We start from the raw sequence: 14,404 nt of genomic DNA, 5'->3' as shown, positions 1-14,404 counted from the left end.
ACCTGCTAGTCTTTGTGAAAAGATACAGCAATTTGAAAGCTGCATGTTCACACTGACACAATACATTTAGCTTCTGTGAACATTTAGAGTCAGCACTATCATCCAGCAGTCTACAATTCCACACTAACAGATTTATCTCCCATGGATGTTTATGGTGTGTGCAAAGGAAGGAAATAATGTGTATTTTTTTTCTATAAAAAAAAACAAAGAAATCCAAATGTTTTTCCTGGACTTGGTGATAAAGCCAGACTGTGACAGAGAGCAGAAAAGAGTTTTGCCAGATAAACTGATCAGCTGACTAACTGTGGAGACCACTATCTTAACTTTTGATATGTGGAACTCGCACCAACAAACAGTTACTGTAGGTCTGGTTAATATACTGTGGTGTGAGCAGCATGCAGAGACAAAAATGAACACTGTGCTTTCTCAACATTTGGTTTTTATTTACTTAAAATAGTCTCAGTTGTTTGTCAAACATTTTTTATCAAAACCCTTTTCTCAGAAATGTGTGTCAAAGCTGGTCTCTCCTCGCTGCACCGAAAATCCAGTGTGATGCTACAATTCCTCGTTAGCACGGCTGCTGTCTTCACAGTAGTCTGAAAGGAAAAGCATGACGACAAACACATCAGTGTTTATGTTCCACAACCCGAAAATGTGCCACCATCTAAAGACACAAATAGCTAACACTGACCTACACTGAGGCTACTGAGCTGTGCTGACACTGGCCTCTGCTGTTACTGAATGCTGTGGACGCCAAACCCGAGCAGCTTCCACAGCTGTGTGTGTGTGTGTGTGTGTGTGTGTGTGTGTGTGTGTGTGTGTGTGTGTGTGTGTGTGTGTGTGTGTGTGTGTGAGCTCTGTGAGAGTGCGCGTGTGAAGCATAGCTGCTACCTGAGACTCTGCTGCACAGCTCCTCGTGCACGTTCTCCTGCCTGTCCCGGCTCAGCACAGAGATGATTTCTTCCTCCAACTCCTCCACCAGCGTTTCACACTGAGACACAGACGCAGCAAACACTGGTCAAAGTGTGCTTCGACCATACATGCACAACACACATCTTTCACACACTGTGGGCACGCCATTTGCATGGCGGCGGCGGCCACGTTTCTCTCCTGTTTATCGAACCGCTCATCCATTTCGAAGACTCTGTGAAAGCACCCTTCCTCGCTTTTTATGAATTCGACTTCTGCTCCAGCTGCTTTTTCTTTAGCGAGGAACATGGTGGTGAATAAAAAGTACAAAAGTGGCTGTGATGCGAGTCCGAAGCTGTTTATTAAAGCAGCAGCTTTCAGTGGGAGCTGGCTCACCCAATCACACTCGTGATGCAATCCAACTTCAGAATAAACCACAAACTTTTCCCCGTGTCTGTTGTTTCATCTGTCCTATTAATTCCTTCAGACCCCTCGGTCACGTGAAGCCGCCATGGTGCGTCGTGGTGAAGCTCACAGCTGTTCAGTCTACACGTCACTAAATCCAATCATGGCTCACTGACCGGGTTTTCTGCAGTGACTGGTGATATCAAGTACTTTCTCAAATTGAAGGCAGGTGAAATGGCTGGCACAACCAACTGGCCACACTACAAACGCATGACAAATTAAAGGAAAACCCTGAATCACTGACCCCTACAGTGAAGAGCTCCGTTGGCTCCATTATGCTACAGGGGGCCATTTGTATCAAAAGAAGGGTCACTGCTATGTAGACACACTTGTTCTATGTGACACAGCGTCTTTGAACGGTTTAAAGAATATGAAAATTGATTTCGGAACAATGTCAGACATAAAAGAGTAATATACTTGTATTTATTTAGCTGTTTTCTAGTTTTACTGACATCATGCTCCACCACCACCATCAAAAAACCCCAAAAGGCGATATCTAATTCTGTTCCAACGTCTACTGCAAGAATAAATGGCGAGGAGCTCTGACGCTGATGTGGCAGGTCGCCACGTTATTGTTCTGGGTTTTTCTTTCATTTCTCATCTGTCTGTAGCTCAAGTAGTGTGTTTTAAACAGACTATTTTTTCTGCATAGGAGCAATTATTTTAAATAACATGAAATATACATCTACATAAAAGTATCCATATACGAAAATGCCTAGAATAAAATGCATACTTTTGTTAATTTTGACAATGTGAGCTTAACAAACCGATTAATAATTAATTTACTAAAATAAATAAAAATATAAAAGGAATTTCAATAATAGCATTACTGCAACTATCCGATTTTCTAGTCTAACATTTTGTCCCAACTGATAGATTGATGAAAATAGCAAACGTGTATTTAGATTACACATCTAAGTAACTGTATGACTACCTTGTAATGCTTCTGCTATACAAAACGTGTTGTTTTCGATTGGACGGCGCTGGAAACCGACTGATGCAGGGTTGTCATAATCACCGCCTCCAATTTTAAATGTACATCTTCATTTATTGAACAACTTGTTTCAAAATTAGCAACTCTGAGAATTTTCTTTGTTTTTTGATTCTTAATACATAGCAATGGATGAAATTGGCCTGGAAATGCTTCCAATGCTTCTGTACATGATCCTGAACTAGGCTGCAGTTCTAACTATACTATAGTTCTACTTAAAAACATTGTTTTCAGTGCATGTTTCCACTCACTGCGAATTTGATGTCATTGGACGCCTCTGGCCCATCAAACTGGAAGTTCTTAAAGTCGGGGAAGTCGTCGGTGGAAGCACTGCTTCTGGGAGCAAACCTCCTGTACTGCTTGTGCTGGGTGATGGGATCCACATAGAGTGCATAGTCACTCATACTGTTGCACACGCTGTCCAGAAGCTCGCTGAGGTGAGTCTCCGAGCGAGCGAATGGGACCTGGCAAATCAAACCAAAGAGAGAGGAGGGAATCATCATGTTGGACTGGCATGTTCCAGCACGGCTTCTTCTTGGACCGTGTAGCCATTGTCTCATGTTTCCAATACCCGATTGCCACGTTGAAACGTCTAAGAACTCGTGCCGGATAGACCAAAACAGCACAGCTGCATCATGGCAAAAAAGAAAAGACTCTGGGTTGGCCTAGTGTTAGCTGTGTTACACCACAGGCCTCAGGGTGGGTCAGTGGGGTGGCCTCTTGTTTCCGCTGTGTTTTCTCCATCAACGCTGAAATACCTCACCCTCCAACTTTGACTTTTAACCTGCATGAATACCCTCCCCAACCCTCCATCCAAACTCAGCTATGCTCTTCCACCACCCATCCCTTTCAAGACAAATCAACAGGGCGGTGGTGTCTAGACGGGTCAAGACAGGTGCTGTGCTCTGCTCCCTCCATCCCCGGAAGGATATTGGGTGACAGGGGTGACGCCCAGGGGTGAAGATGCAAGGATAGGGCACTGAAAAGGGTGAAGTAGGGGAGGGGTGGGTTTCAGTGTTTGTTATACCTCGAACTAGCAAAAAGAGGGGTTGGGATCCAGAGAAGGGTGGGGTCGTAGGAGGAGGAGATGGGAGAAGCAGAAGGCCTCAACAGAAGCCAAGTGCAGGGTAAACGGCTCATCTCCTCGGCCCCCACCCTGCCTCTGCGCTGTCTTTTGGCCCATTCAGCCCCTCCATCCTCTGACGATCAAAGGAGGAAATCTTCCTTGTTTTCTTTGGTCAAAGAGTGGCAGGACGGAGGTTGGGGGTGGGGGACAGTTTGGGTGGTGAGAGAACACAGAGGAAGAAGGGAGCGTTTTTGAGCCTCTTGCAGATGAACTGGATCTTATAATGATAGATAAATTATACTCTCAGCCTTTGTTTCTTCTTCTGTTTCTCTAACCAGCCATACTGATCTCACACACGCACGCACGCACGCACGCACACGCACACACACACACACACACACACACACACACACACACACACACACACACACACTTTGAGATGTGATGATGTGACAAAGGACTGCTCTGCCATCTGTCTTTCATCAAATCTTTGCCTCTTCCTGCTCAGCAAACTGAAATTTTGGGTAGTAGAGCAAAACCAGCCAGCGATTCCTCTGACAATTAGAACCACCTGAGCTCTCCGACGCTGCATTAATCCTTGCAGAAGACCCTGAGCCTGACAACACTGTTAGGGTTGCTAACAGTGTGCTGAGGAAGAAGGAAGAAAGTTGGCTGGTCGACAGAAGGTGTTACAGCACAGGGCTAAAGGTTGGAAGGGCCAGGCACTAGGGGATGTAGGTCATGTAGAGCAGTGGCGATGAGGCTCGCCTATCAATCAAAACTTGCTTGTGGTGACTTTGGCATCAGTGCTGTCATTTCTTTCACTCAATGACTGAATTTTTTGTTTATTGGATTAAAACTTGGTCAATTAATTGATGCTGGTCACACTTTTCCTAGAACCATGTTGACATATTTAAATACCTTGGTTTTTTTCCCACCAAGCTTTTAAAAAGCTAATTTGAGAATGTGCAGAAGCCGCCACTGTTTTAATGATTTTGAAGAACACATGATCTGTTTTCACAAAATCATCTTTACCTGAAGCTTGCTAGGTTCGTTTTTTATTACACTCTAATATCCATGCCAATTTGACGGAAGGCTTATAATAATAATATAAATGACAAGTCATAGTTTATATTTGCATATTTCAGTTAGTCATTTCTCATCATTGTTTAAAGTCCCAGCTTCAGCAGTCAGATTAAGGTTTAGTTGGTAGGTTTGACCGCAGCCTGTATTTAGTGAGTCATTACTGAACGGCAGCTTAAGTGCTACTGAAGGCACATTCAGTAGAAACAATACTCATATATAGCATCATCTGTTGAAGCTGTTGCACAAATGTAATACTTTGGAGTTTGACTTAAAAACAGTACATGTTTGACAATGCAACATTCACAGGTTTAATTAACTGATTCATTGCAGAAATAATTGATAATACATGTTCCTGTATTGTCATCATGTCAGTCATATCTTTCTTTTTATATATATGATTATATGAGAATGAAACTGAATATAAAACTAAATCCTCAATCTCATCCAAACAGCATGAAAAAAGAGAAGAAAAGGGCTGCTCTCCCCGGCCCTACAATAAAACCATGTCAATCCATGGGCTTGGGTCTAAGTCATTATCATGCCATGCTACAAAATGGTTTGGAATTAAAGCCCTTCCTTGCCAGTTGCAGCCGTGTGAAAGGGAGCTGTCAGTCACAGTGTTGTTTGAAGAATGGGGTGGGGGGTGGTGGCTGAGGTGGTAGTGGGGTGTGACTGGTTGGCCCAGAGAATAGGCTTCTCAGGGAAGCTATCCTCCATTCAATTCCCATTGGACAGGGAGCCATTATTGCACCACTGTGGACAGGGGCCTTTCAATGTCATTGTTCTGGCCAATGAAGACCCATAAATTAACAATAATAATAATGATAATAAACAATAAAATAACAATAATAATGTCACATTGGCAGCAAGTGGAAGGAGAACCTAAAATGTATTTTTGACCTTTATATATCATTTAAATCCCAAATTTTCTAATAGCAGTCGTTGATAAAGGTCTAACAGTAATAATATTACTTCATTATGATAGAGTAGTAAAGCTAATAGTAACCAGCTGGTCATTCTGAATGGAAATGCTATGCGTCTTTATAGGAGCTCTAAATCATAAACCAGGGCTTCTTGATGTCAGCAGTTTGGAAGATAGTGGCGAGCAGAGTCAGCACAAGGACTGAAACACTGTTTGGCGGTAAAGCTTCTTCACTCTTGTCAGAAGTCAGGTGAGAAGACTTTCTCAACAGTACGCTAAGCTCCACAAGCTCCTTCTTTTTCTGTGGTGTAAAGGACCATATTATAGGCCAAACCGGAGATACTACAAGAGTAAGACATGGCACTGATGAACATAAACAAAACTGGCAAAAGCAAAGAATATGACAGAAGCACCTAGTGAGTGTTTAAATCTGATGGGCGGATTGATACTTAATATCATTGTTCTTGTGCCACAACTTTGCTTAGAGTTTAGCCCGTGGAGAAAAGCTTCATCCCACGGTTCTGCTTACATCCACAAGAGGTCCTTTTTCCTCCTCGTCCCTATCATGTGTTTGTGCACACGCCGGGAAAGCCTTGGTCACATTACTTTAGCATCTAGCTAGCTCTACTGAGGAGCAAGCATAACTAGAGTTATTGTTTTAACAGTTGAAAACTGCAGATTTAAAGCTTCCTTGTATCATTTTACTTCATGCCAGACTGTTTTTAACTGGATGTGTCGCACGATATTTTGCTCAAGTTATCTGGGTACTTCATATTGTATTGAAAATAAGTGGTAAAAAATCTTTTGTCTTTGAAATATTTAAATCCAGAATAAAATAATATTCTATGTATTTTAACAGAGGAGTGGAGGCATTTTACAGGCTGTTGTGTTCATGGTCAGGTAAGTTTAGTCATTCCTTAGTTTGTTACAGTGGTAAATGTGAGTACATGGGCAGGGATAGCTCAGTAGGTAAAGTGGTCGCCCCATGATCGGAAGGTCGGCGGTTCGAATCCACTTAACGGCTACCCTGAGGTACCCCTGAGCAAGGTACCGTCCCTACACACTGCTCCCCGGGCGCCTGCTTAGTGGGCTGCCCACTGCTTCACTGAGTGAATGGGTCAAATGCAGAGAAAAACAAGTAATTTCCCCATGGGGATCAATAAAGTATCCATTATTATTATTATTATTATTTCAAAGCACTCAAATGGTCCTTTCTCACTGTAATTGTGCTCTCATAGTGCTTTTAAATTTAGGCTGATAATGCTGTTTATTCTCATTAGCCAGATTTTAAAAAAACTAGCCAGAGGTTAGAAAACTTGGTTAGAAAGTCTCGTGATGCTCCAGTTTCTGTGATTTATTTCTAAGTGATTCTTAGAAATCAGAAAGAAGTCCAGTGTATTTAACCTTTCAGCATCTGATCAGATCTGGTTTATCATATTTCATCTCTAGTGACAGCTGACTTTTGATATGCCACGATGAAATACATCAAATGCTGGCTTAGTGATGATCTCATAAAATCCACTAAAGCCATCATGAAGACTTGAACTAGGGAAAATCTGGCTGTTCACATGTTGTGTTTTTGACCTTCTACACTGTCCAAACTTCAAACATACATCTACGAGCACCTCTAAACAGGGTCAGCACCTCAGAAGATGGACTAGACAGGCAATCAACTCTGACAGGAGGGAATTAGACTCACTAACTTTAGAGCATCTACAATGAAATAGTAAATTGCTATTGACCAAATTATTAATATGGGTTTGGTTGTTACTACAATAACAATTATTATTGTACAACGATTAATTTTACCTATAGTTGTAAAAGTAAGTCAGTAGAATTCAGCTGAGGGGGCACAGTCATCCTTTTGGATGGGCCTGGGCCCCAAAGGCCGTTCACAATGCTAACGCTGCCTCTGGAGCTCACAGAAGAACATGTCCTGTCCACAAACTGATGAATGTAGCCACCACAGTGTTCCCCACTGGCTTTAGAATTCACGTTAAGGCTTCAACATTCGCCATGTTGTCGCTGTTGTTGTGTTTTTAAGAGCCAAAAGATACCATATTTATATAATAAGCAGGAGCGCCAAGTTAGCTACTAATGTTGCCAAGTTAGAAGGTGTATTATGTGCTGCACAGGTGCAACAGCGGTTGGGGTGAGGGGAGGAAGACAAAAGAGACCTGAGACATGACAAGTTGAATAATGAAATACTAGTCTCATACATCAATAACGGTGTGAAGTGGGAAACTTCAAACATGCTTTTTATGCTGTTTAGCAGGTCAAGTTAACGTGGAATTTTATTGGGACTGACTGACTTTTGGAAGTCCCAAAACTTGGCACTCCAACAATGGGTTCATTTTGTTGCCCTGAGGGTTGTCGCTGTTTTTTTTAATGCCGTGTGCAGTAAGAGTCTCAGACATGAGACTGATATCAACCAAATCAAACAGTAAGCAAAGAAAGGAAATTTGTTTGGAAGTTAGACTATTCCTTTAAGAAACCTCCAAGGAAAAATAAAAGATCCTTGTTGGATTAAAAAAAAAAATGACTGTCACCTCACTGAGTCACATTTCTAGACCATGATATTATGTGTCATTGTGTCAGCATGCTATTGTGCATCCTCTCATTCTCAATGCATGACTTCCCACCGTTCACTATGAGATCAACCCGCTCCAACTAAGTTCAATGTCTTTGGAAGCCTTAAATGTGGCATTGTTGTGGCAGGCAGGTTTAACTTTTGTGGCACAGAGCAGCCCCATACTCCCAGGAAGTCCTACTGTGACAAGGCCAAAGAGCAGAGACTTAAAACCTGCAAATCCTCCTCACTGATGGCATCTAAGCTGTGACATCCCTCCCTCTCTGATTCACACTAGGTCAAAAGCTGCTGAAAAGAAGGGAGCCGGGAGGGCATGGGATCAAGGTTTGGCTTCTTATGTGGCTCAATAACATCTGATTGACCAGATAATACAACAGGTAGAGGAAAGTGTCAGCTCAGAGTAGAGCAGGAGCTCACTGCTGGAGGAAGCTCATTCTCCCTGCTGGGTGACTGGAATGCTGTTTTCTAACTCTAATCAGGATACATGTAAATGCTTAGAGGATAGTTTGGACTTTGTTTTGAGGAAAATTATGCAGTAAAACTTGATGACTTATGTCGTCACACAGAACATCTAATGGCTACACTGAGCTGGTAATATCAGTGTTGAAAACAGTTGTCATAAGGCAAGATCTGTGATTCTGAATTTGCCTGTAGGTGTCGACGCCTACGTGCACACACTGATCGGTGCAGTTATCGTGATAGTGATAGTCACAACAAACGCTAAAGCTCCAGAAATCAATAGTATAGCTGTAAACCTCATGATTTTCTGGCCTCTGAGCAACAGGAAACGTCATAGTTCCAGGGGGGGGGGGGGGTGACCTCATTACAGCAGGACAATAGCCTGGATCAATCTTCTGCACTCACACAGTGTCATGCACACAGCCACAGTAACAACAAAGATCAATCGACTCCTCCATGAAAAGACCGCATCTGTTAATCACAGCATCTATGTAGAAATGGCTCCTTGTACCCCGATTGCACTGTTAAAATGTACATGATGTTCAGTCAGTCTTTGAAAAAAATCAAAGGCAAATAAGAGCCTCGGGTCGGATGGGATTACAGGAAGACTGCTGAAGAATGCATAGCAACTTGGTCATGTGTTTTATGACACATTTATCATGTCTTGTGTGCAGAAATGAGTCCCTAAACTGTGGAAGTAGTCTATTGTGTTCCCTATGGCTACATACAGTATACCCAAACTGTTTAATACACTCAAACCAGCAGCTCTGATTTCACTGGCTAAACAGGAAGGACAAATGGACTAGGCGGGGTGATCGAGATGGAAAGGATGTGCAGCAGCTTAGAGTGCTTAACGTGGAGATGTGCTAGCAAGTACAGAGAGTTTGGTGAGAGTGTGTTGAGAATTAACTGATCTCTCCGAGTTAACTTCAGCAACTACCAAACCATCAACGTGTCTTTAGGACCCATTCCTACAAAACTGTTCAAAGAAGTCCAACTATTTATTTATGCTTCAATTTCTATTTTAATCAACTCTCTCTATTAATGGGCAATGTACCACAGACCTTCTAGCTCGCAGTAATTAAACTGCTACTTGAAAAGCCATCAGTTAAACCAAGGGGTCTTAGTCTAAGGAGCTTGGAAAGAAAAGCGTCTGGACTTACTTAAGTTACTTCTTAACTTAAGAAGTAACTTAAGTTAAGAAGTAACTTAAGTAACTTAAAAAGTCCAGACGCTTTTCTTTCCAAGCTCCTTAAACTACGATGACCTGGATGACCGAGAACCTTCACAGACAAGGGGTCTTAGCTAATTATAGACCAATCACCAGCCTTCCTTTTATCCCAAGATTTCCCGAGATTTCTTGATGCTTACTCTGAACTAGGGCTGCTCGATTATGGCAAAAATGATGATCACGATTATTTTCACTGAAATTGAGATCTCGATTCTTTGGTGATATTTATTTAACAATAACAATGTATTGAATAATGACTTTAAAGATTGTCAAAAAATAATATAAAATAGTGCAAATACTGATAACAGTGCAAATGTTTGCAATATAAAAAATAAATGAAAAATGTAAACATCTATGTTTAGTGAACTTTGCAGTGTTGCTCTGTGGTGCAGCTACGACACCGTAGCAAAGTTTACACACTGTGTCCACTTGATCCACGTCTGACTGAACCCATAATGTTTCCACACCACTGAAGGTTTTTTACCTCTTTTCAACCAACGGCAGTCACTCTCCTCTCCAAATAACTTCTGCTTAGCTTTCCGAGCTTCCCTCGGGTCCTCTTAATCAGCGGTCCCCAACCCCCGGGCCTCAGACCGGTACCGGTGCGTGAGTCGTTTGGTTCGTTGAGGCTCAGGTGTGAAATGTATAGTTTTCAGGGTTTTTATCGGTTTTCAGCGTTATTTTGTTATCGTTTTTATCGTTTACTCTGTTTTCCTGGGTCTTTCCACGTGTGTTATGAATAAATTTTCTTTTTTCGGTACCGGTACTAGTTTTATTTTGTTGTATTTATCCGCGACACCTTAAAGGCCGGTCCGTGAAAATATTGTCGGGCATAAACCGGTCCGTGGCGCAAAAAAAGGTTGGAGACCGCTGCTCTTAATTGTTGTGACACGTGTTCGAAATGCAGAGAGGTGCGCTCGATTTGCCACACAGAGCAGCGCGAGAGTAAAGCACGAGGGAGGGGCTAATAATCGGCTCAGTCATTTTTAATGATCGTTGAAAGCCCAGATTGTAATCGTGATTAAAATTTGATTAATTGAGCAGCCCTACTCTGAACTGCATTGCCTTGGCCTCCAGTAACACTGTGAGGAACCTTAGAGTTTTTTAAACAAATGTGTAGGAAATTCAAAACATTTTGTCTTAGAGTGACGCTAAAAAACTAGTTTATGCATCTATTCGAGGGTGGACTATTGTAACTCAATGTTATCAGGCTGTCCTAAAAACTCCTTGAAAAGCCTTCAGTTGATCCAAAATGCTCCACTTAGAGCTGGAAAACGTCATTCCTAGAAAAAGAAAGCAAATTTCACCGGTAATGGCTTCCCTTCATTGGCTAGTTAAACCCAGAACTTTAAAATTCTTCTCGCATACAAGGTCTTGAATAATGAAGACGAGAGAGAACACTTCACTCTCAGACATGTGGTTCATAGGATATTTAGAAATAGAATGGAAGGCAGAGCCTTAAGACCCCTCTTTGGTGGATTCGGGAGACAGACACTGATTAAGCTTCAAACTTTAACTTTTTAAGAATATAGTCAGGGATGGATCAGGTGACCCAGAGTCCTCCCTCAGTTATGCTGCAATAGACCCAGGCTGCTGAGGGCCTGCCATGATGCACTGTGATTCACCTGCACTCACTGTGTGTTTACACACCACTCTGTATTTAATCTTTAGTTGTTACTGGTTTCTGCAACTCTTAAAAAGTGTATCTTTGTCCTGTCGTCCCCCATCAACCCCAATCAGTCACGACAGATGGCTGCCCCTCCCTGGGCCTGGTTCTCCTGGAGGTTTCTTCCTGTTAAAACTTTGATCCTCCTTCCCACTTTTTACTCATAGGGGGGTCACCGATGAGGAAGCATCTGTTGGGGCTTTGGCAAGTGAGTGGTGTGTGTGTAAACACTGGCGTAAAGTACCTTTTTGTCTTTCATGGTTCCATCAGGGTTGAGTCTAAAGCTGCCGACATTGATGGTTTTCTTTGGGTCCACCTGACTGATTGAGTGGTTCAGTTCATCCACGATTGCCTTGCATGCTGGGAAACAGAGGTAAACCTCAGTGATGGAAACAATACAAGCAACAGCTCACAGCCTGGAATTTAGTGAACATCAGTACGTAAGTAACATGAAAAATCATCCAGAATTCAGTCTCATACTGATGTTTGTGGAAGTGCTACAAGGTCAAAATGCTATGGATGGGAATTGATTCCCGATTTGATTCCCTTATCGATTATCACTGGCTCCACCAGCATCTCTAAGCAGCATATCAACAACATTACATTCATGCAAATTAATTACATGCTGTGGGTCATATGTTTGTGCATGTTGTAAGTATTTCTCCTCATTTTTGCATTTATTGTGCACAACACACTGTGCAAGATAAGAAAGACGGGACAGGAGAGGAAGAAGAGAGGTTAGATTAAAAGATGAGGATTGATGAGGTTTTTAAATCAGATATTGGGTCTGTACATGTGGAATCGCACCGTCCCTTTTCTTTAGATTCAAGCTGAGTATAATACGAATTTTTAAAAAAGTTTTACAGTTTGTATTCCCATCTACTGATATTATTTTATCATATAAATATTGCATGAGGTTCAGTTAGCTTTGCAGGAAAATAGAAATATCCTCCAAAGAGCTACTTTTCACTTTATTACTTTGAGTACATTTCTGAGCCTGCAGTTTTTATGTTTACTTTAGTAAAGAAGTTGAATCAGCACTTCAACTTTACTGAAGTATTTTTTAACAGTAGTATTTGTACTTGTACTTAAGCACAGAATGTCTGTACTTTTGCCAACTCTGGAGTTACTTGGTGAGATGGTTTTGCATTGCAGTTCAGTTGTGGTTTTCCTTAAAATAGCAGCAATATTCTTTGAGACAGAAAGCTTCTGTCAGATCTGCATGACTTACCAGAACAGTAGAGCACCTTGTCCCTCTTCCCCTGGCTGCTGCCAGTAAAGACAGAGAGCACCATCACCATCATCTGAATAACCCATGCAGTCATCTTGATAGCCTAATAGTACAGAAAGGCATATACAGTAAAAACTAAAATCAAATTTCAGTATACTACACCTAAGTAACAGAGTCTTAAAGTGTGAAGACATTTCAAAAAACACAACATATTGTGTATTAAAAAAAAACCCAAACCACATACAATTTAAATGCAAATCATATTTTCAGTAAGTTTAGTGTGCTTATACATTATTGAAGTGTTATTTTACCTCCACGTGTACACAACTGAAACTGAGACCTGAAACCTTAAAGAGGGGAGCACTTTGGGAACTTTACGGAGGGATCAACAAGTGCTTTTCCTAAAACGTCACCTGTAGTTGTTCAGTATGGTCACTTGCGGAAAAGGCAAGCATAAATCCGATCAAACTGTACTTGAAACGAACTATTTATGGACTTAGCGAATGCCGAATTGTAGGCTCATACAAGTAAAATATTAACAATATTTTCAACGCGTTCTCACCGCTGGGATTTTGATCGCCATACGAGACTTGTCTTAAGATTTCACATTTGTTTACGAGGTACGGTCCACGTCGGGAATAGTGAGGGAGCGCTGGTAGCTTGTCTTACCTTGCGAGGAAAGCGAGCTATAGCAGCTAACAGCGGACGTGGAGCCGACTGGACTCGGTGCAGCAGCGCTGTTACTACAATAATGACATGTCCTCAGCTCATTTGTCTGTACATGCCTATCTCTGCTTCACTTACTGACAGGTAACAGCACTGACACATACAGTACAACAGTTAGCTTTCCGGGTGTGCCTTTCAAAGTAAAAGGGCATTGCCCTAAAAATATTCGATATTTAACTATTGTGCGGGAATTGCGGTAGTAAAGTTCACACACAAAATAATAATAATAAAAAATAAGTCGGAATCTTTGTCTCGAAATAATTATTCAGTATATCTTTATCATAACAAAAATCATGCGTCAATCTTAAAAGCACACTCGGCCTACTTCTCTTAGTACACCTAGTTCCGGCTCGCTTGTCGTCTTGACGTGCTCGGCTCTGGTGTAGCCACGTTCAGTCGGGCATAGAGGTGGACAGCCAATCATATTCCAAACTCAAAGAGCATGGACCAATCAAACTGACGCAGCGTCTACAGGCGCTGACTCCTGGACGCTTTGGTAGAATGTGGAAATCGGACTTCAGTGTGCTGATGACTTTAGACCACAGTGGTGACTTGTGAATTCATACAAAAATAAATAAACAGTACTGCAATAAATTCAACTACATTCATTTACGCCAAACATAAACCATCTCCTGTTACAGTCAGTTAAAACTAAATGTAATTTAAATAGAATATATTCAACTGTTCAGAAGATATTTACGTGCATGTGACTTTCGAGCTTTCGACTGCAGTGCTATAGAAAATATACCACCACAGTGATATGCTGTGGCCGTAAATACTAATGGATCTGACTGAAGAGCTCCTTCTCCTTCTCTAAACATAACAGCTCAGCTCCATGCTGAGGTTAATCAAGCAACGCATTGTAATTCACTTCCCACCTGTGCATGCGTGAGAGAGCGAGACTAAGAGCCAGGTGGTGTCTTTACGGGGGGATCTGACCTGGTTTTCCTGCTGCTAATTGAATCTTATCTTTAACATCAAAGTCTCGATTGGACAGGTAGATGTAAATGTTCACAATACAGTATGGCATGCAGTGGTGATTAAAAGCTGTCTGCTATTGCT

The 14,404-nt window shown here is 41.8% G+C and overlaps 1 protein-coding gene across 3 annotated transcripts; it reads right to left on the bottom strand.

Annotated features, from left to right (window-relative positions):
• Positions 1 to 422: 422 nt before the first annotated feature.
• cnpy1 (canopy FGF signaling regulator 1) lies at positions 423 to 13,781 on the bottom strand. 3 transcript variants are annotated; one of them, XM_026150543.1, is made up of 6 exons: positions 13,668 to 13,781; positions 12,617 to 12,719; positions 11,630 to 11,745; positions 2,617 to 2,829; positions 892 to 991; positions 423 to 596 (listed from the first exon to the last, which is right to left on the bottom strand). In XM_026150543.1, the coding sequence occupies exons 1-6, from the start codon at positions 13,764 to 13,766 to the stop codon at positions 556 to 558; spliced, it is 672 nt and encodes a 223-aa protein (XP_026006328.1). In that variant the 5' UTR covers positions 13,767 to 13,781; the 3' UTR covers positions 423 to 555. The 3 variants fall into 3 exon arrangements, with proteins under 3 accessions (XP_026006328.1, XP_026006329.1, XP_080148710.1); XM_026150544.2 differs by having other exon boundaries at positions 13,286 to 13,715; XM_080292584.1 differs by lacking the exon at positions 13,668 to 13,781 and adding an exon at positions 13,179 to 13,421.
• Positions 13,782 to 14,404: the final 623 nt, after the last annotated feature.

This window comes from Astatotilapia calliptera, chromosome 18 (assembly GCF_964374335.1).
Source record: "Astatotilapia calliptera chromosome 18, fAstCal68.1, whole genome shotgun sequence".
Lineage (NCBI taxonomy): Eukaryota > Metazoa > Chordata > Actinopteri > Cichliformes > Cichlidae > Astatotilapia > Astatotilapia calliptera.
This window is presented reverse-complemented; position numbering and strand designations above follow the sequence as displayed.